A 21,704-nucleotide genomic window follows, 5' to 3' on the forward strand; every position below is an offset into this window, starting at 1 on the left:
ACATTGCATACAATCTGGATGTCTCGAAATACTTTTAGTTTTCTTTGAATATTGCCACGATTCACGCAGCCAAGGTTCGGTTGCGCTCCTCACTCTTAGTGGGTATGAGTGGTAATCTTTCCTTGGGTAAGTGTCTTGCTTCGGATGCTCTTCTTCTTGATTCCTTCTCGGTTTCCCATCATAGTCGTCAGATTAGAGATATGGTGTTGGTGCGTTGGAAGGCACCCTCCGTGCCTTGGTTGAAGGTGAATATGGATGGTTCGGTCATTGGAAATCACGTCGCTTGTGGTGGCTTGTTTCGTGATCGCTTAGGTACTTTCCTTGGTGCCTTTACCTGTAATTTGGGAAATTCTTCTGTTTTTACCGCGGAAATTCATGGTTTTATTTTGGCTCTGGAGTATTCTGCCCACAATGGGTGGAGAAACTTATGGTTAGAAAGTTATTCCACTAGTGCTCTTATAATCTTTCCGGTTTTGCTTCGAAATCGATGACATAATGCTTGTAAACTAGGTGTGTTATTTATTCACATATTTTCATATTAAAATACTCATAGTGTTTTGGAAGACACCAACTATAGAAAATATAAAATTGTAATTAAAATAGTTTAATTGAAGATTATAATTGAAAACTAAAAAGCAACTCAAAAATCAAGTTTCTCCTTTATATATAACTATAAAATAGATATATAAATAATTGATTTTAAATCATGTGAAATTGGTAGCCACATTAAAATAAAATAACACGGTTTAATTATTTTTATTGTTGTCAATTAACCTATTATTTAAAAAATCATCTCTTAAAATAAATAAGTAGAGAATCTGATATTCAAACGACTCTGAAATATGTATCTTTTATTAGATATTTAGATGCACAAAAATCCAAATCAATCTAATTGATTTTTTTAATTGAATTTTCAGATTGTTTAAGTCCCTTTCAAAACATTAATTAGAGGTAACTAAATGAATTCTTATTCTTAATAACTTTTGGTTACAAGGGGAGAGTATATAGGTGAGTGTATATCGTTGGTAGAAGAAAGGATATATAATATAATATGGATACAAATCGAATCAACAAAATTAATAAGAGGGAGAGCAAGAGTGAAGAGTAAGTGACGAAAAAATGGGTTGCAATATCATGAATTTCTCTACCACTTCTTCATCATCTTCTTTGAAGGGACTGTGCAGTCCAATTCCAAATAATAATCATAATCATAATCAGAAGAATAAGCTACAAAAAGCGCTTTCTTCATCTTCTTCATCTTCATTTTCACTTCGTTCTTCTTCTTCATCAAATGTCTTTCCTCTTCGTTCATCCTCTTCGCGACCCTTTTCTCATTCTTCTATGGTATTTATTAATTTAATTTAATTTTATTTATTGGATATTGAAATTGATTAATGAATTAATTGATTTTATGATTCAGATTGTGAAAGCGGTGGCGAAGACGGAGGAGGAGCCACTTCATGTTATGATTTCCGGTGCACCTGCTTCTGGTAAAGGAACTCAATGTCACCTCATCACCAAGAAAGTAAGTTTTTTTTTTTTTTTTTTTTATTCAATTCAATTTGAGCCTATGAAGCATGGATGTTCCTCGGATTAGGCATGTCCCGGTGTCGGACACATGTCTAATTTCTCAAATTATTAACTATGTCAGTGACCGTGTCCGTGTCTTTATCCGTGCTTCATGACCTAACTTTTCTACTATTTTTAATTAATAACAATAATCTCAATTTTTTGTTAATCTTGTTTTTCATTGAAATTGTTATTCTATTTTTTGTTAATTTTGTTTTTCTTTGAAATTGTTATTCTTTTATGTATTATTGATTAGCAGCATTAGCATAATAGGAGTTTAAACTTGTTTTTTTTTTTTTGTTTGATTTGTGAATACCCTATGCTTACTCTAGTCTAGTGTGCTAAAGGCACCCAAGTATTTTCCGGTTTAAGATAGATAAATGCTTACTCTAATCTGCCATGGCGCCACCATGGTCGATAAATGACAACAATGGGCCCAGTGCAGTAAAGGTCCCGCATACATAGGGTCTGGGAAGGGGTCCCACAATTGGTGTATTGTACGCAGTCTTACCCTGTTTTTTAACAATAGGCTTTTTCCAGGGTTATTTGAGATAATCATTTTGATCCATCGGGTGGGGTAGGTAGGGGTTGTGTTGGACTAAGTTTGGCTGATTCTCAACTTCTCGTTTGCCTGTCACATAGTGTCTGGCTGGGGAAAATGGAGTGGACGGAAGGGAAGGGAAGAGAGGGATACTCTTTTCTAACTCAACTCTGGCTTCCCTCCAAAATTGGGGGATTTGTAGGGGAGAATAGACAAGTCTATAAATTTTATGTTTATATCTAAAATATCATTATATTAAAAGCTAAGTTAAGTGTTGAGAGAGTGTATAAAGTAAACTACGACTTTCCCTTAATTAAAATTTCTTTCCTCCCTTGTGAACTATACATGAAGACAGTAATTTCGCCTCCTCTTGACCAAATGGAATATCGCATTATATTCCTTTCCTCTCCTCGGTTGAACCAAATTTACCTAGAGGATGCTTGGGGACTCTACACAACACATGCGCTTTGAAATCCCGAACTCGTAGTGTGTCTTACCAGAATGTTTGGATCCCTTTCACATGGTGCAATTGCTGCAAGGCGGTTGGAGTTTAGACATAAACTTTGGACCTGGATCCAATGGCCTTGCAACCATTGCATCTTTTGTAGCCTTACAAAGGGATCCAAATTCCCAAATTCCTTACTATATTATTTTCTTGGCTTTGGGACAAGTTACTGATTCACTACTAGATAAGGCTGTTATTTTTAGTCTCCATTGAAATAAAAAATTGATTCAAGTGCATATATGCAGTACGGTTTGGTGCATGTTGCTGCTGGAGATTTACTTAGGGCGGAAATTGAAACCGGAAGTGAAAATGGAAAGCGTGCGAAAGAATATATGGAGAAGGGACAGTTGGTCCCTGATGAAATAGTTGTCATGGTATGGTAGGGTAAATGGAAGTAACCGTACAATTGATATTCAAATATGTTTTCTCTTTAGTGTTAATAACTCTTTTATTTAATAGATGGTCAAAGATCGTCTCTTGAAGCCAGATTCTGTAGAGAATGGTTGGCTTTTGGATGGATATCCCAGGAGCTTATCACAGGCTACTGCACTTAAGGAGTTAGGGTTTAAGCCTGATATTTTCATTCTTCTAGAGGTAAACACTTGTGGTTATATTGCTGCTAATATTTCAAATGTTTCTTCCTCAGCTTCATTGTAATTTATCAGTCAATGATTAGTTAAAGTAATTGAATTTTATTTAATAAAAAAGAAAGAAATTGATGTCAAATAGTAATATACTAATATCAGCAGAGTATCATCCAAAATATCGATATTTCATTATGGTACCTCTCAACAAAACCTTGCATCTGGAGTTATGACTATGATATAAACTGGTACCAAACTGTAAGAGTTAGGAATACTAACTTATTCTTATTGAATAATATCTGGAGAAAGGTTCTCAATTAGACACTAAATACAATTACATGTATGGATAAAATATAAACAATACAGAGAATTCTGTACAAGGTGATACGGGTTTCACTTGGCTCTCCAAGTATTAGAGAGCTTGACCTCTCCCTCCCTAAATACTTCCCTTCCGTAACCACCTAAACACTTCCCAGTAACCACTTTTCCCCTGTCTTTCCCTATATATTCCTTAACATAACACGCTGTAACTGACAATACATAATTGAGAATTAATATAAAAACATATCTGCCTGACCGCTATAAATATTTTTGTCCACTCCTCTTATATTGTTTTCTAACAAGAGGTGTAACACACTAACCCTATACAGCCATTACCATCCAAGTGAAAGGGGCATGCATTGTCAGTATAAATTTGCTGACTAACAATAAGAACTCACCATTTTGCCACTTCGTAGAAACAATTTTAAAATAAAATTAAAGGTGTGGGATGATGTAGCAGAATAGTGGACTCATTGGATGTCAGAGTAAAACAAATTTACACGTGAATGCCCTTTAAACTATATATGTAATACCTTGATCAATTATATGAACAACTATGCTGTTGTGACCTTGCAGTTGAAGGAGACACTATACTGCTATAAATATCAGAAGCCATTAGTCTTACTACAGAAATAAAAGGGTCAATGTAGCTTATATTATAATTATAATTTACAGTTCAAATTTTCAGGTGTCTGAAGATATTCTTGTGGAGAGAGTAGTTGGAAGGAGATTAGATCCTGTTACTGGGAAGATATATCATTTGAAGTATTCTCCTCCAGAGACAAAAGAAATCGCGGATAGGCTCACCCAACGTTTTGATGATACTGAAGAGAAGGTATGTCCCTATTAGAAACTCTAATCTATATTTTCTGTTAAGATTTCCATTCTTTTATCAGAAAATGCAGAATGCTCTCTGTTGACAACCATGGGATTACATATATGCAAATATAAAAATTAAATACAACTGAACGTTCTTTGTATTATTGTTTGTTTTCAACTTAGGTAAAGTTGCGATTGAACACCCATCATCAAAATGTGGAGGCTGTCCTTTCCATGTATAAAGATATAACAATTAAGGTATGCTTTTTTGATGTAACTTTCTCTGTTTATCTCTCTCTCACACATCTTCATACACGTGTCAACATGAGTTGGGATCCTCTCCATTTTCTGTCTCCATTTTCCCTCTCCATTACTACAGATTTGAGAAATTTTGAAGTGTATATTAAATAATTGGACCCACTAAATGTCACATTATTGTATATTGTATTTATGTTCCCAAAACTTTGGTAATGGAAAATATGGAGAGCGTAAAAAATGGAGAGGATCTTAACTCCGTCCACATCTTGTAAGGATACGTCTATGAGGATGTGTGAGACTCACATCAGAGACATGCATAGCATAAGTAATCTTGTTTGTTGTTTGTGGAGTAGATATCATTAATAAACAATCACCAATCAACCATGTCTATCAGTATTGTATGCTACCAATGTGGAGTAGCCAATCCTTGTTACCGCAGTAGAAAGCATGGGTATGCACACTGTAAGGGCATTCATATCTTGTTGTTATGGATAAGATGCCAACGGCTCGTTTGACGCACACTTGGTCATAGTGTAAGCAAAACGAGGGTAAACACACACACATCAGTGGTATATCAAGTGAGAGAAGTGTCTTATTGTGATAGGTGACATATTAAATATTAGCAGTTGGATCCAAATACTTGTTCTGATGAGATTTTGTTATAAAACTAGCATATGCTTCTATCCTTTTCTTCCTTTTAAAAAAAATCATCACAGTTAGAGAAGCTAGAAAACCCTGATGATTGGTGTGAGGAAAAATGATTGAGGGATGGGTGATAAATAGGCTGAAACACTGGCAGTGGTAATAAAGTAGTAGTGTATTACCTATAACATTATAAGAATATGCAGTTCTTCATATCATTATAAGGTTCGGGCTCGAGCAACGGGCAATTAATTGTAATTTTCTTTTCAATTTCTTTTTTTAATTACAATTTGCTTGTATTTCTTACTATACAACCTGTAATGAAGAAAGAATTTGCATGAATTCTAATCAAAATGTGACACTAAGAAAGTGGCATTAGTTATATAGATGACACCGCTTGTCACATGGATTTATTACCACTAAATAGAAATTGATTATTTCACAAGGCCACCATAAAGGGTTTTTTCTGATAATGGTGATAGTAATAACTATGGGAAGAAGAAAGGCAGTGAATTTAAGTCATACGATGTCAATTTCGGGGAAGAAAACTTGTTGTAGTCATGCACTCGAAACACTATCTGGTTTTTAGTTGCTTCTATGCTATCTAGTAGTTTGAGTTCAATAGCATCCTGCTAATGCATAGCCAAGACACAGTAAACATATAATTTTGTGAATTTTGAAACGCAGCTAAGATGCTTTTGTTGTCTACAGATTAATGGAAATTCCTCTCAGAAGGAAGTATTTGCTCAAATTGATGGTGCACTTACAACTCTTCTAGAGCAAAGGAAAGCTTCTTCAGAATCTATGGTAGCATAGAAAAACATCGTTTGTCGTTTTGATTTAGCATGGTGTCTTTTTGATTTAACATGGTGCCTTGCTGAAGGTAAACTATAATTCTTCATTCAGTTTAAAAGAGTCGAGATAAGTTTCAATTCATTGTTTAGATTGATAGTACAAAGTTGTATTGGACCTCATAGTTTATTTTACGAATTCATTTGAGTGTGAAAATGAAGGATGTAGCGAGTCATAGTTTGTTGGTTTGGTTCCTCCCTGTTACTGGTGGTTCATATGCTCCGTTCTTTACCATTTTCTGTATATCATTATTGGAAATTATGTATTCGATTTGCCAAAGGAAATAAAAGAATAAGGAAAATAATCTATTCAATGTTATTCTTAATGATATAATTTACTTTGATGTTGTTGTGATAGTATCATGATTCATGAATGTCAAGATCAACAGTAAAAATACTTAATTGATATAATGTTTCTAAAAAATTAATAAAAGAGGGTATAAATAGTCTCCAAGGTGTAACTCAAATGGTGTAGCTGAGACACCCAGAAGAGTTTGAAAAAGAGGTTTAGAGACCTTGACTACTAACAGAATATACTAACAATTGACATTCACTTTTAAAAGTAATAATTACAGAAAGTAACTATCTCAGAGAAGTATTCATCTTTTTCTTCTACTTATTGTTCTCCTTACTTTTCTTTTTCAGCCTATTGTGTTATCATTTGGTGTAAATATATAAATAAAAAATGTTATTCAAGATTAATCTTTATAAAAAAATTATAAATATTAAAATTTGAGTGGTCATGATTTTATAGGTAGCGGCTGCATATTAAACTCAATCTGCATGTTATACTATAATTTATTTTCAGAGCTGCCCCCCTTGTTCACCAATTACCTTGTTTTATTTCAATTTGTTTGTGGAGGGTGGTAAGAGTGGTTAAGCATTTAAGTTTTTTTGACACATGATAAGTATTTAAGTTGAAAACTAATTAAAATGTAGATACTTTCCACCCACCTTTAACAACTAATGTCAACATTTTCAAAATAGAAAATAGATTAGATATATTTTATCTTTGTTAAATCTTTGACTTCATGGACCTCTGCTCTGAGTTTCATGTAATAGCTGCAGTTCTATCAATAAAGTTTATAAACAGCATTTGCATTTTGACTAATTATAATTCTTTCTTAACAAATCATTTGTATAATCTCTCTAGTTACTCTAGTCACTGTGTGTATTCATGTTGGCTTTGTTGACTCTCTTACAAGTTTGAGCAATCAAAGTTAAAATGTCAGCGAGAGCAGTTATTGTATATCTGAGAGCTATGGAAGTACATAACTTAATCAAGAACCTAGGTCAGCGGAAGCATGTACTTCTGGCCTCAGTAAAATATCAGTTTTTTTTTCCTCTCTTCTTTTATAAATAAAAATTTAGGTGAGTTGGATCCCATAACGAACGTTGTTAAAGTTACTTATCGATTATCTACCAACGACTCTTATCGATTATCTACCAACGACTCCTAAAAATGGTCGCAGAATATGAGTTGACTATTTATTCATTGGATCAGCCTTCTACTCATAATAAATAATACTTGCGTAGCAAAAATCTAATGCATTTCATTAAAATTCAATTGTTTGATGTATGTTGGAACATTAATTAAAGATTGAAAACAAGCATCAACGATAACTAACATTTGTTAAGGAATGAGTAATTATGTAACTTGACTCCGACACTTAAAGGATTTAGCTCAGTTTAATGTTGCAATCTCAAGGTACTTAATGGCACTTTAATTGATAACCATTTAAAAAAATCTTGATTTTTCTTATCTTATCTTATACTAGTAAACTTTACAGAGTTATGAGAGTTGAAACAAAATAGAGTAGTCTATTTACACTTTGTAATCAAGCACCAAACACAGTAATTTATGAAGAGAATTAGAATCCATTTAGAAAACAACATTCTCCATGGAGATCTTTCATCCAATCAATTTCCATCTTTAAGACAATAAGTCACACCAATTTGAACATCAAACAGTAGTTGGATCCTATGGATTTTAGCTTCTATGAACAAATAGAGTCCCCCTAAAAAAATGAACAAATAAAATTCATTTCCGATTGAAAAGTCAATGTCCACCCAATTGTATAAAGAGGCAGTCTAGTGATACTAAATAAATACCCCTTCGTTCATAAAAAAATTAATAAAAAGTACCCCTTGTAGACTTAAATATAACACTAGCTTTTGTGTGAATCTTTTTCTGTATTTATTATGCCTTATAATTGATGGTCAACATGAATGTTTCTCAGGCTGTTGTTAGCCATTCATTCCAATCAGTGTGTGTTTTGTTCCAGTGTCTTTTTTTTTAATACTCTCTACTTTGTATTTTATTTTTAAAATAGTGTTTTGATGTAGTTTTCTTTTAAGCATTTTGGTTTTGTTTCAAAATTTTGACTGTTTCAAGAAAAAAGGCTTGGTGTAACAGTCACAAGCAAAATAATCTTGTATTATGCATAAGCGTCTTTTCTATTGTGTATCAAAAAGTCACATATTTTATTTAATGATGAGATTCATTGATTAAATGGTTAAAATTAGTTTGTGTATGATGTAAAATTCACATTCAAGAAATAAAGATGCCATTATAATTTCTTTTTCCTGCATCCTTACAAAAATACCCAAAATAAATTAATGGCTAAAACTAAATATTCATCAAAAAATATTATTTTTAACCTAATTTCCAAACCGAAACAAAGATCAGTGTTGAAGGGAGTGGAGCAGAAGTAATGAAAAATAAAAACACAAATTCTACGTACCTTCTATTAAGGCTCTGTTTGGTAAAAATAGCGGATAGCTGATAAGCTAGCTGATAGCTTTTAGCTGATAAGCTAGCTGATAGATTTTAGCTGATAGCTTATAGCTGATGACTGATGACTGATAGCTGATAAGCTAATTGAAATGTTTGGTAAAAATAGCGGTTCAACTAGCTGTTAGATGTAAAATGACATAAAAGGACATTTTTATTCATACTATAATTCATTATTATTATTATTATTATTATTATTATTATTATTATTATTATTATTATTATTATTATTATTATTATTATTATTATTATTATTATTATTATTATTATTATTATTATTATATGTATATGTATTATTAAATATTTACCAACAATGCATAGTTACATAATATTATCTTGAGTAATTTTATTATACTGAATTGTTATAGTTACATAATAAGACTTTTTTTGAAGGAAGTTACGTAATAAGACTTAACAACGAAAGTAATATTCAGCTTTAAAAAAAATGAAAGTAACATTCTTATAGGAAAAAAAAAATCAAAACGTACTCTATAAAAAAAAAACTATGGAAGGCATTTTCTCAAAAGAAAAAAAAGACGGAAGCGCAACTGATAATTATTTCATAACTATTTTAGTTTGAGTTAAAAGGATAAAAGTGGACTTTAAATAAAAACATAAGGGTAAAACTGGAATTAAAAGTGAGACGCTATAAGCTATAAGCTCAAACGCTACTTGAAGTAGCTTCTGAAAAATAGCTTATAAGCTCATGGAAATTCGTGAAATAAGCTATAAGCTCGTTGTAAAAAATGTTACTAAACAGAACTTATTTTGTCAAACGAGCTTATAAGCTATAAGCTATAAGCTATAAGCTAGTTATGTGGCCTTACCAAACAGTGCCTAAGTTTGATGACATACGCTGTCATAACACGGCAAAAAACCTACATCATCATATTTGTTTTATTTGATTCTTTTCTTATATATTATATGTATGGACATGGATGTTTTCGTGTCTTTATTAGGGTAATAACTACGTTATTATCAACAAAAAGAAAAAAGTATAGTGCTATATTGAGGACTAATACAAGGTCCGAGTAAGAATACATAGTTATGTTGACTTAGTCTCAGTCCTACAAAGTCCTTAACAAATGAACAAAAAGTTAATAATACTATTTCTCAATTATGAAACCGCGTTCATTGTATTAACTTTATATGCTTTTAGCATCTTATTTATGAATACCCCTCTCTCTCATACCATGAAATTATTGAATTCTCTTAACAATAATTTCTATGGCTTTTCACCATAAACACTTGTTTATTTCTTTATATTTTTTCCTTTCTTTTATTCTTCCTATCATAAACACACTTTCAACTGTTTCAATTTCTCATACTTCAAATTCAAACCAAACTTTAATTTGTGTCTTACAACCTCAAAACCAACAAAAACATTCAAAGCTTAATTGTACTAGTTTTTCTCCTAGTACAAGTTTTGGTACTAAACTTGAATTGGATTCTAATGTTTCATATTCTCAAATTGTTGGTGGAAATGGTTTTTTATGTGGTTTAACATCATCAAATTCTTCAAATTCAATCATGGTTTGTTGGAGATTTTCTCAATCTTCAAATTCAATTACTATTGCTTCCTTTAAACGACTATATCATGGACCCGTTATCGAGGATATCGATAGTGGGAATTCCCATGTCTGTGGACTCGTTAAAGGGAACAATGGTTTTCGCCTCGAGTGTTGGCAATGGAGAGATTTCAATTCAAGCTCCGGGAGGAACATGAACATGTCAAAAATTGCGGTGGGAGAGAATTTTGTATGTGGGCTATTAGAAAATGGAAATGGGAATGTTGTTACTTGCAAAGGAAGTAACAATAGAGTTGTTAATGAACCAAAGAATGGTGGAAATTATTCTGTTATTGAAGCTGGTTCAAATCATGTTTGTGCTATCACAAATGATGGTGATTTGGATTGTTGGGGTGATATGGTTGGTGAGAAACCAAAAGGGAGATTCATTTCATTGGCCTTGGGGGAAAATAGAACTTGTGCACTTGGGTATGATGGAATTGTTACTTGTTGGGGTTTGAATAATTTCACCATGCCATTGACACTAAAAAACACATTTTTTGAGTCAATTGTGGCTAAAAAAAGTGTTTTTTGTGGTGTTTTGTCTTCTAATTATTCATTGTTTTGTTGGGGCAATGAAGTTTTTGAGTCAAAAAAAGTCTTTGATAATGTGCTTCCAGGACCTTGTAAGAATCAATGTCCATGTGGACCTTTATCAGATTCTAGTAAGCTTTGTGTCTCACCAGCCATCATTTGCAAACCTTGTTCACCATCATTTGAAATTCCATCATTACCACCTTCGAATCCACCGTCTCAAATGCCCGAAAATGCATCGAAAAGTGGTACATGGAGCAACAAAAATGTTGCATTTCTAGTAGTTGGATGTGTTGGCTGCACTTCCTTGTTACTAGTCCTGTCTTTTTTCCTTTACAAGTATTGCAAAGGAACGGCGTGCAAATCTAGTAGAGTTCATGACTCTGGAAGACTAGATGATCTCGATCGTGAAAACGAATCACAACCTCGAGCTAACCATGCGATTCTCGAGAAGAGGTTAAGCCATGTAATCAGCATGGGAAATGGAGGTACCCTTTTGGAGGAAATTTCCCTTCAGACATTACTTGAAGCCACCAACAATTTCTCTGAAGAGAACAAAATTGGCGTCGGTAGCTTTGGTTCGGTGTATCGTGCAAAACTTGAAGATGGAAAAGAAGTTGCTATAAAAAGAGCTGAAATTTCATCAACTTCAACTTCTAATGCAAATTTTGGCGTCACCAAAAGACAAGAAGACACAGATAGTGCATTTGTGAATGAACTTGAATCTTTATCAAGACTCCATCACAAAAACTTGGTCAAATTACTCGGTTTCTATGAAGACAAAAATGAGAGAATCTTAGTGTACGAATACATGAACAATGGAAGCTTAAACGACCATCTTCATAAGTTTCAAACTTCAACAATTATGTCATGGAGTGGTCGTATAAAAGTCGCTTTAGACGCGGCTAGGGGTATAGAGTATTTACACAAATACGCTCAACCCCCGATTATTCACCGTGACATTAAAACGTCAAACATTTTATTAGATTCAAAATGGGTCGCTAAAGTGTCTGATTTCGGGTTATCGTTAATGGGTCCGGAAGACGAAGAGTCACATCTTTCGCTACTAGCGGCCGGAACCGTAGGTTATATGGATCCAGAATACTATAGGCTTCAATATTTAACATCAAAAAGTGATGTCTATAGTTTTGGTGTTGTTTTGTTAGAACTTTTAAGTGGATATAAAGCCATACATAAAAATGAAAATGGTGTACCAAGAAATGTGGTTGATTTTGTGGTACCCTACATTGTTCAAGATGAGATTCATAGAATCTTGGACACAAAATTGCCACCACCAACACCATTTGAGATTGAGGCTGTGACTTTTGTGGGTTATTTAGCTTGTGATTGTGTTCGTTTAGAAGGTAGAGATAGACCAAATATGAGTCATGTTGTGAATAGTTTAGAAAAAGCTCTTGAGGCATGTTTGGCACAACCAATATTTTGTGAGTCAACTAGGACCACTAGTACCAATATTTCTTATGAATGACTAGTTTTCCACAATTCCTTTTTCCTTACGCTTAACGCGTTTGTGAATTTTGAAAGTGTCAATATTTGTATATCATTTCACCTTTTTTTCTTTCTTCATTCAATTTTTGTTAATATTTTTCTAACTAATTTCATTGTCACAACTTCCACGAGATAAGTCCATTATTATTGACATGGTCCAATTTTTGTTTTCCAAAATATGATGATTGTGTCACGGGCACAAGTTGAAAAAGCTATTATAATTTAAAAGTGTGTGTTTGGATGACACAGATTGTTTGAAAGCCCTTGTGTGTGTCACACCTTGTAACGCAAATGTTTTTGATGCTTAACCAATACCCTTATAGCACTGGTTAGAATTCTCCATATAATATTGATCAATGATTCATAATACACTTTACATTTTAAAATAAATTATTCACTTCAATCATATCAATCCCTATGTATAAAAAGAGTTAATGTAAGCATTGAAAGACTATTTTAATGTCAGACACTATTTTGACTAATAAAGTGCATAATCAAAAACTATTTTAAAATTTCAATACATTGATGTACTATTGTGACTACTCGTTAACCAGAACCACTATTTGCTCAACAAACAAGAAATTTTGAGAAAATTATAAAAGTTTGATGGATGTATAATGGCAATTTAAATCAGTTTAACACCACTCATTGTCTCACCCCTAATCTTAGTCCTTTGAGCCTTTTATTTTTATCCCAAAAATTTGGTTATTTTAGGAGTCCAAGAAAGAGCTAATGATTATTATTTTTTTCTTTGGTATTCTTACGGTGACAATATAAATTTGATTATTTCAACTTGAAAATATATTAATGCAGCAAAATGATAAATGTTTATTAAATGTCAAAGTAAAACTGATTAGGCAAGATACATCTCCTTTAAGTTAAATTATAATCTAGTTTTATTTTGAGTTAATAATTTAGGCCAAAAAAGTGTGTCACACATTGACAATTTGATATGAATAACCTAAACCATCAAAAAACGTCTTACTATACTATTAATTTTTTTTATTCGACCAGATCAATGTGCTTCACAAGCAAGCAACACAAACCTTTTTCTTTCCTTTTATTATTTAATTACTACTCTTAACTAAGTCAATGTTTCATTTCTTCCTTAAAGATACAAAGTCAAACATATGGGAATTTTTTGAAATATGAGTATTAGAGGATCTGTAACTGGTCCAAAAAATATGAGGTTTAAATTCAGCCTCTAGATTTATCGTTGACATATTGTGTCTAGACAATTCTCTTTATTTTTAGAGTGAAATTTCATCATTCACAATTTTCTTGCGGTTGGATTTAGTCTCTAACAAAAATAATATCTAAATTAGTTTCTAACATTTTTATATTATGGACAACTTATTCTTGACCTATGAAGTACGGACACAGACAAGTACACTGAACACGACACGGACGCGTCGACACCGCTAATAATTTGAGAAAATCACATAATTCAGTGTGTCGTTGACATGTCGGTGTTGGTGTATGGTTGATGTGTCGGTGTCGGACATAACACATGTTCGAGAAGTGTTCGTGCTTCATAGTTCTTGACTGATTTGTCTCAAATATACAATTGTCAGAGACTATTTTTTTTTTTTTTTGCTCGGAGGTATTATTTATTGTTAAGAGGCTAAATTTGATTATGAGAAAATTATGAAGTAACAAATTGAATTATTTTTATGGTATTGTGATAGAAGAAACCACTAATATGCAATGCAACTTTGGTTGAAGATAATGAAGCATAATGTTAAAGTTTCTTAGTCCATAAGTTTCTTGACTTCTTCTCATAAACAAGCATACTACGACTCAAGAAATAATAATTAGAAACAATTAGTCAAGTTAATTTTTTTTAACTAATTGGTTTTAACACTATTTGACTGATTGGTGAATATTGTAATTGAGTTTTGAAATAAGGATATTTAAGATGTCCTAAACTAATTACAAGGGTAATACTTTTAACTCACTCTTACTACCGAAAAACTCTATATTTCGTAGAAGTATACTTTCAGACGACATAATTTTTAAAGTGTTCTATTAGATGACACAAAGTTAGTGATTTTTTTTTCTTATATATATATATATATATATACATATAGGGGTTTGCTAGAACACAGGGGTTTGCTAGAACACACCCACTAGTTTTCATGTGGGAGTGTTTTAGCAAGTAAATAACTAAAAAGTGGTTAAATACACCCTAAGGTGTATGTTGCTATAACACACCTTCTAACAAAAACAAGTGGGTGTGTTCTAGCAAATCCTATAGGCATTTGCTAGAACACACCCACTAGTTTTTATGTGGGAGTGTTTTAGCAAGTAAATAACTAAAAAGTGGTTAATTACACCCTAAGGTGTAGCTTTGCTAAAACACTCCCACATAAAAACTAGTGGGTGTGTTCTAGCAAACCCCATATATATATATATATATACCAAGTCTCATATTGGAGGGTAGTGGACGTTTTTTCCTATAGAAAGCATATGAGTTTGCATTACTAAGCATTGGAATATTTAGTGATTTGGAGACTATTAAAATTGGGCTTTGTAGCAAGCAAGACATCAAATTTAAATTTAATTTTTCTCCTTTGTTTGCTTTCATTGTTCAACAATTTAATAGTAAAATCAAAAGGAAAGTGCAAACAAAATGCTGTCATTTATGCTTATGCATGTAGTGCTTTGGTAAAAGGTTAATCCAACTTTTTTAGACTTGACTACATTTGTTTCTAGAAGAATAAAAATGAAGTTCTAAAACAAGTGCAAAATTCTTATGGATAAGAGTGATGTAAAAGTGCTATAAGTTCACAAGGGAACTAATCCAGTGAGAGACTCACCAAGCAAAGTTATATGGCTATTGAGTGCAAACAAATTATATAAAATAGCATCTATATATAATGACAAGATTCTAAGAAACCTATTTTGGATTGCATGGCCACTACCAAGTGGGCCCCAGTATTCTTAGCAATGGTTGGATTTTTGAGCAATCCCTAAGCAACAATCTTCAATAACTTTTTATTTGGACTCAACCTTAAGCAATTATCAAGTGGCCTCCAATATACCATAACAATATTTTTTCCTTCATTTGTATGATATAATAGTTGAGCGCCTTCAAAACGGTCGAGTATATGTGAAAGATCTCGTTCTTAGTCCTATGATGGGCGTCAAATGTATTTACAGTGAGTACAATACTGAAACTAGGGTTTAGTATCTGATTAGGTCATGTATTGGGAATGACCCCAAGGAAATTATTTATAGTCTTTTTGAACCTCTTGTTACGTGACTTACTCCCTACGTCACCCAAGATAGGGAGAAACGTGTATATATCCCGAATCCGAATATTCTAGCCGAATATCTGGCTTCAAGGTTCGGGATTGATGGTTTCGGAAGATAAGGAAGGGAGTGTGTCCTACGTGGGCGAAGGCAGCGTCCTTGTATTGGGCTAGCGGACCTTTATTTGAGTATTGGCTGTCCAATCTAAAATAAAAATCTTATGGAAGTAATTCAAATTATAAACTCACCTCTATGCGATAGTATCTTATTTAAGATATTGAAAAAACACACACTATAAAACCATCATTGGAGATGCACAAAGAAATACATAAAATAATTGTGTTTGCTAATTCTTCAAATAACAATCAACTCAGAAAAGTCATTCCTATTTGAAAGATTTTCATTCTTCACTAATCTTCATTCAACTTTAAAGTAAAAGATACAATATCATTACAAACAAACACATAAATAAATATGATTTTTTCCTTAATAATGAGTGATCTTACCATGATAAGATAGAAAAACTAAATTGATCTTAAAAAAAAAAAAAAGAACCATTATCTATTGAACAAAGATTATTTGACAACATGAATGCAACATTCCCTTGAAAACTCAGGTTCACCTTTTCCAATTTGAAAATATGATACACATATCATACATTTGTAACACTTCTCAAAAACATAATTATTATATATATCATACAAATCTCAACTAGTAAACAAAAGTGCTCTTAAATTGAAGAAAAAAAAACTTGCAAAAATTTACATTATAGCTTTTGAAAAGAAAACAAAACCACTAGCGAAAAGAGCCTGCATTTTTCTCAAAACTACATGGCTTCGATTTCTTCTTGGAAGGTTCAGAATGAACAAGCATCTTAACAACATCCCTCATAGTTGGACGCAAAGTTGGAAGCTTATTAGTACACTTAATACCAATCTTCAACACTTTAATCATATCTTCAACACAATGTGTTGATGCAACTCTACCATCAAGAATGTTGAGTACACTTTCGCGATTGTTGAGATTACTCATAACCCAATGAACAATGTCTTTTGCTTCTCCATATTCTTCTTCAATAGGTTCTCTTCCAGATACCAACTCTAATAGCACCACTCCGAAGCTGTATACATCGGTCTTTTCGGTTATTTCCGTTGTATAAGCTAGTTCTGCATAGAAGACAAAAAATTATATAAATTAACCATGTTCTATTACCTATTTAAATATGCATAAAAGCATAAAATTTCATACAAAATGCATTATTAAAATTCAAAACATACCTGGAGCAATATAGCCATGTGTGCCAGCAAAAACACTATAACCTATCTGAGATTTTTCAGCAAATCTTGCAACACCAAAATCAGCAATTTTTGCTTCATAATTTGCATCAAGCAAAATGTTGCTTGATTTGATATCCCTATGAATAACACGTGGAGAACAATCATGGTGCAAATAGCAAATTCCTTTTGCACTTCCCAAAGCAATTTTATACCTTTGCTTCCAATCAAATGTAACCATCTCATCTTCTACCTCTCTATGAAGAGCTTGGAAAAGATTTCCATTTGGCATATACTCAAAAACCAAAAGATTGGATCCTCCTTTAAGAAAACAAGCATAAAGTTTAAGAATATTTTTATGCCTAATTTTCGCTAAAATCTCCATCTCAGCAGCTAAAATATTCACACCATAACCTTTCTCTAGTTGCTTTACGGCCACCACTATGCCGGTTTTCTTCAACTTGACTCGATAAACCTTTCCGGTGCCACCGTAGCCGATTAAATTATCTTCATCCAAATGACGTACTTCATCTGCATCGATATCCACTTGGTGAAAAGATGCTTGTTTCCATTTTTGACTTGCTTCCATTTCGCCTTTTTGTAAATTTTTTTCTTTTCGATTCTTATTGCATCTATGGATCACAATCACGGCAGCGAAGATGACAGCAATGAAAAAGAGCAACAAATATTTATAAGCAAAAATCCCTCTTCTATGACCATGATCTTTATCACAAATCTTCAAAGCAGTTTTCATTGAAGTTTGTGGAATTTGCTCAACACAAAGTTCTTTGTTTCCAACAAAAGCCTTCTCTCCACCAATAATCAAAATCCCAAAAGGAATTCCACCAGAAAGAGAATTCTCAGAAAAATCCACTGAACTTAGTTTCATTTTCTCCAAATTATCAGGAATTGTACCTGTTAATCTGTTTCTTGATAAATTCAAAGAATTCAATGAACTCATTAGCGAAACCGAGTTCGGAATATTTCCTGATAGAGAATTCAAAGCAAGATTCAAATCCACCAACCTCGAACAATGACCAAATTCTTTCGGTATTAAACCGGTTAATGAATTCTCTTCCAAATGCAAAGTAGATAACTGTTTTAATAATCCAATTTCATGTGGAATTTCACCTGAGAAATTGTTGTTACTCAAGTAAAGTTTCTCCAAATTCGCCAATTTTCCGATTTCTGAAGGAACTTTACCTGAAAACTTGTTATTCATCAAAACAATTTCACTTAAATTTGTTGAATAACCAATTTCTGAAGATACTTCACCACTGAAATTATTAAAACCTAAATCAATTATCTTTGCATAAGGAAGTGACCAAACACCTTTCGGAATTATTCCCGACAAAGAATTGTTACTGATCCTTAATCTTTCTAGTGACTTGCATGAAGCATAAGACTCAGAAAAATTTCCAGAGAAATTGTTTTGCAATGCAAGCAAAAGTGTCAACTTTCTTTTCTCACATAAGTACTTTGGGAAAAAACCTGAGAATTGATTCTCTGATATGTCGATACTTTTCAGCGGAGAAAATCGGCCAAAATTCTCCGGAATTGTACCGTTGAAATCGTTTCTGTAAACCGAAAAACCTGTGAGATTTTCCATGTTACCAAATCCAGCAGGAATTTGACCAGAAAAGCTGTTATCATAGAGCTGAAAAACAACCAAATTCTTCATTTCACCAATCTGCTTCGGCAACTTACCAAAAAATTTGTTTGCAGAAAGATCAATCTCTTGCAAATTGGTTAAATCTGCAAGTTCTTCTGGTATTTCGCCCGTCAAATTGTTCGAAAACAACTCGATTTTGGAAACATATTTCAACTTCGAAATCGATCTAGAGATTTTGCCAAATAACTTGTTTCTTGACAAATCCAAAGTCTCCAATGCTTCCATTTCATATATTGATTCTGGAATCTCTCCTTTCAAATGAGAACCACCAAGATAAAGCCAAGTCAAATTCTTCAAATCTCCAAGACTCTCTGGTATCACACTCTCAGTGTAAAGATTTTCTCCGAGACCAAGCGAAACTAGTCCGGTAAGGTTCCCTATCCAGCCAGGGAAACTACCGGAAAAGTAGTTGGCTGAAAGATCAAGAACTCGAAGATTTTTCAAACCGGACAAATCTGGAATTGCTCCAATAAGTTCATTTCCTGATAGATTCAAGACTCTGAGGTTTATAAATTTTGTTACTTCTGATGGAATTTTTCCGGAAATGGAATTGGATGGTAATGAAAGAACTTCTAGGCTATGAAGAATTGTGATTGATGGAAAAATTTCGCCGGATAGGGAGTCACCATCCAATGAGATTTCTCTAACTTTCAAATTTCTTGGATCACATGTAATTCCAAGAAAGTTGCATGGTGAGTTTGATTCATTCCATGAAGCTAGAGTGTTCAATGAGTCATTCAAATGGTTCTTGAAATCAAGAAGGGCTTGTGTTTCATTTGTTAGGGACATACATGGAGGGAAAATATAGGGTGATGTGAGTAACAAAATTGCAATGAAGTAGAAAAAATGAAAGAAATTGGAAGTCTTAGCCATTGAGACTAAGTTCAAAGGACAAAATTGTTAACAAGATTTGAAGAATGTGGCCGTGTCAGGATGTTTGATATTGTAGAGAATCGCGGTCAAATGCAGCCGATGCAGACAAAATCCAAAAAAGAAAGTTGTCAACAAGGTTTGAAAACGTGGTCACGCCATGATCTTTGATATTGTAGAGAATCGTGGTCAGATGAAGTTGATGTAATGAGGCTGATGTGGCGTCAATTGTGGCCGCGCCGTGGTCCTGAAACAAAGCTACTAGGTTGAGTGGATATGGATGAAATTTGAAGTTTGATGATCAATGAAGCATAATTGAAGGTAAAAAGGTCACAATCCTAGAAAACATGCACTGGTATTAAAATACAAATAAAACATAACATTATTAATAAATAATGCAAATAAAAAAAACAAAAACAGTGTGAAGTGAGACAAAAGAGAAAGGTGACGTTGAAGTGTCAATTTTGTTAGTGTGTGTTAATAATGATTGCACTGTAATTACTATAATTCTAATCAAAGAATTGAAGAAAGAGATAGATAGATATATAATGCTTTGAAGTCACTCATTTCACATCTTTTGCACACAACAGTTTTCAATCAAATTTGCTCTAAATGCAAGGCACAAATAATAATAATAAATAATTATGACTATGATTAAATAAATTTAGAATTCTTTTTAATCATGAGTTTTTCCTCTTAGGGCCTTTTTAATCATGAGTTACTGATTCAACTATTATAATAACCATGGACATTGAAAATTTAGAATGATGCCAATTATTTTGGAGAGTTCTTTACAGTTCAAATAATTATAATAATAATAATAAAATACTCCCTCCGTTTTAAAATGAGTGTCGTTTTAGGTGTTTACACACATATTAAGAAATGCAATGATTAAAAGAAAGAGAATGGTTATTTTACCAAATTATCCTTATTAACTATTGGTTAGTTTTAAAAGTAATACTTTGGAAGTAGTGTGCAGAGTATTAATTGGAGGGTATAATTGAAAAGAAAAAATTATTATTGCATTGGAAACTGAAAGTGACATTCATTTTGAAACAATTTTTTTTTGCTAAAGCGACACTCATTTTGAAACGGAGGGAGTAATAATAAGATTATATTATTATGAGTATGTGCATGTTAATACTCTTAACTTATCACCTCTCAAAAAAATACTCTTAACTTATAAAAAATGCAATAATAATATAATTAAAAAATGTTAAAGCTTCAAGCCTTAGCCTGGAGAACACTCTTCAGATCTCTTTCCATATTCTAATTTTTCTCTTTTATTTTGTTTTCAATATTGAGAACAAGGATACATAGAAAAACAAGTGGAAAAAATGTTGGAATGGGAACAATTTTCATTAAGAAATAGTAAATACAAATTTCAATAGTAAGAACTAAAATATGATATAAGATTTGAGTGTGATTATCTAACCTGATTTTCAGTAGATATGTATGAAGTGTCTCTTCCTTCTTTTCTTCCAACTAAGAATTTTTTTGGTAGATAACTAAGAATATTATGAATGAAGTTTATGAATGAATTGAGAATAGCCAATGGATGGTTTTTTATAAGAGAAATAAAATTATTGGATTGTGATGGGAATATAGTGAAATGTACTGTAACCAATCAAAAGGTGTGAAACTAAATGGAATTATTGGTGCAATTAATCTAAGGAGTGGCCATACCGTACAGTGCTATACACATTGTATTGTGATGGAAATATATGAGTTGGAAGTTTCTAAAAGGACACATAATTAAGAAGATGAGTCACCAAAGTTATCCTTAAAAAAAAAAAAAAAATGAGTCACCAAAGTTATAAAACTTAGAAAGACAAATTTGATAGTAATTAGTGCGTGGGAAAGAAGTGTCCATATACAAGAGAGAGAGAGAGAGATATTTAGTGTCGGGCAGCTAGACAACAAAATAATTATATTTAGTGCATTTTTAAAAAAAAAATATATTTAGTGGTCTAAAATACAAGTAAATATTATGTAACTATTTTTATCACATTCGAAGTTTTTTTTAATAGCTTTCTTATTTTTATGGAACAACATTTCGTGAAGGGCTTTTCAGCTTTGGTTTAAATATCATGCTACAATGGAGGCACGTACTAAGTTCATAGTAGCTTGTTTTGAAA

General features: G+C 32.6%; 3 protein-coding genes across 4 annotated transcripts; 2 read left to right on the top strand and 1 right to left on the bottom strand.

The window, feature by feature from the left end:
• The first annotated feature begins 1,069 nt into the window (after window positions 1-1,069).
• AMK2 (adenosine monophosphate kinase) lies at window positions 1,070-6,404 on the top strand. Its single transcript, XM_085700972.1, has 7 exons — window positions 1,070-1,344; window positions 1,421-1,525; window positions 2,861-2,989; window positions 3,075-3,209; window positions 4,209-4,355; window positions 4,523-4,597; window positions 5,951-6,404. Exons 1-7 carry the CDS (start codon window positions 1,120-1,122, stop codon window positions 6,053-6,055), a joined length of 921 nt encoding a protein of 306 aa, XP_085557098.1. The 5' UTR covers window positions 1,070-1,119; the 3' UTR covers window positions 6,056-6,404.
• A 3,681-nt stretch (window positions 6,405-10,085) lies between these two features.
• On the top strand, window positions 10,086-12,573 carry CCR4 (CRINKLY4 related 4). The gene has a single exon (XM_085700973.1). It carries the CDS (start codon window positions 10,112-10,114, stop codon window positions 12,473-12,475), a length of 2,364 nt encoding a protein of 787 aa, XP_085557099.1. The 5' UTR covers window positions 10,086-10,111; the 3' UTR covers window positions 12,476-12,573.
• A 3,776-nt stretch (window positions 12,574-16,349) lies between these two features.
• LOC146927759 (Leucine-rich receptor-like protein kinase family protein) lies at window positions 16,350-21,104 on the bottom strand. Of its 2 annotated transcripts, none has more exons than XM_085700974.1 (3): window positions 21,002-21,104; window positions 17,028-19,813; window positions 16,350-16,916 (listed from the first exon to the last, which is right to left on the bottom strand). In XM_085700974.1, the coding sequence occupies exons 2-3, from the start codon at window positions 19,567-19,569 to the stop codon at window positions 16,546-16,548; spliced, it is 2,913 nt and encodes a 970-aa protein (XP_085557100.1). In that variant the 5' UTR covers window positions 19,570-19,813; window positions 21,002-21,104; the 3' UTR covers window positions 16,350-16,545. The 2 variants fall into 2 exon arrangements, with proteins under 2 accessions (XP_085557100.1, XP_085557101.1); XM_085700975.1 differs by having other exon boundaries at window positions 17,028-19,904.
• Between the last annotated feature and the right edge of the window lie 600 nt (window positions 21,105-21,704).

The sequence above is a fragment of the Medicago sativa genome, chromosome 4 (genome assembly GCF_051527215.1).
Source record: "Medicago sativa cultivar Bolivia chromosome 4, Bolivia_mono, whole genome shotgun sequence".
Lineage (NCBI taxonomy): Eukaryota > Viridiplantae > Streptophyta > Magnoliopsida > Fabales > Fabaceae > Medicago > Medicago sativa.

Bases quoted from the DNA above. Each gene is read 5' to 3' on its own strand.
- AMK2 (XM_085700972.1), top strand. From the start codon at position 1,120: ATGGGTTGCAATATCATGAATTTCTCTACCACTTCTTCATCATCTTCT. The intron at 2,990-3,074 runs GTATGGTAGGGT...TTTATTTAATAG, and splicing joins CTGATGAAATAGTTGTCATG to ATGGTCAAAGATCGTCTCTT. The intron at 4,598-5,950 runs GTATGCTTTTTT...TGTTGTCTACAG, and splicing joins ATAAAGATATAACAATTAAG to ATTAATGGAAATTCCTCTCA.
- LOC146927759 (XM_085700974.1), bottom strand. From the start codon at position 19,569: ATGGCTAAGACTTCCAATTTCTTTCATTTTTTCTACTTCATTGCAATT. The intron at 16,917-17,027 runs GTATGTTTTGAA...TCTTCTATGCAG, and splicing joins ACATGGCTATATTGCTCCAG to AACTAGCTTATACAACGGAA.
- CCR4 (XM_085700973.1), top strand. From the start codon at position 10,112: ATGGCTTTTCACCATAAACACTTGTTTATTTCTTTATATTTTTTCCTT.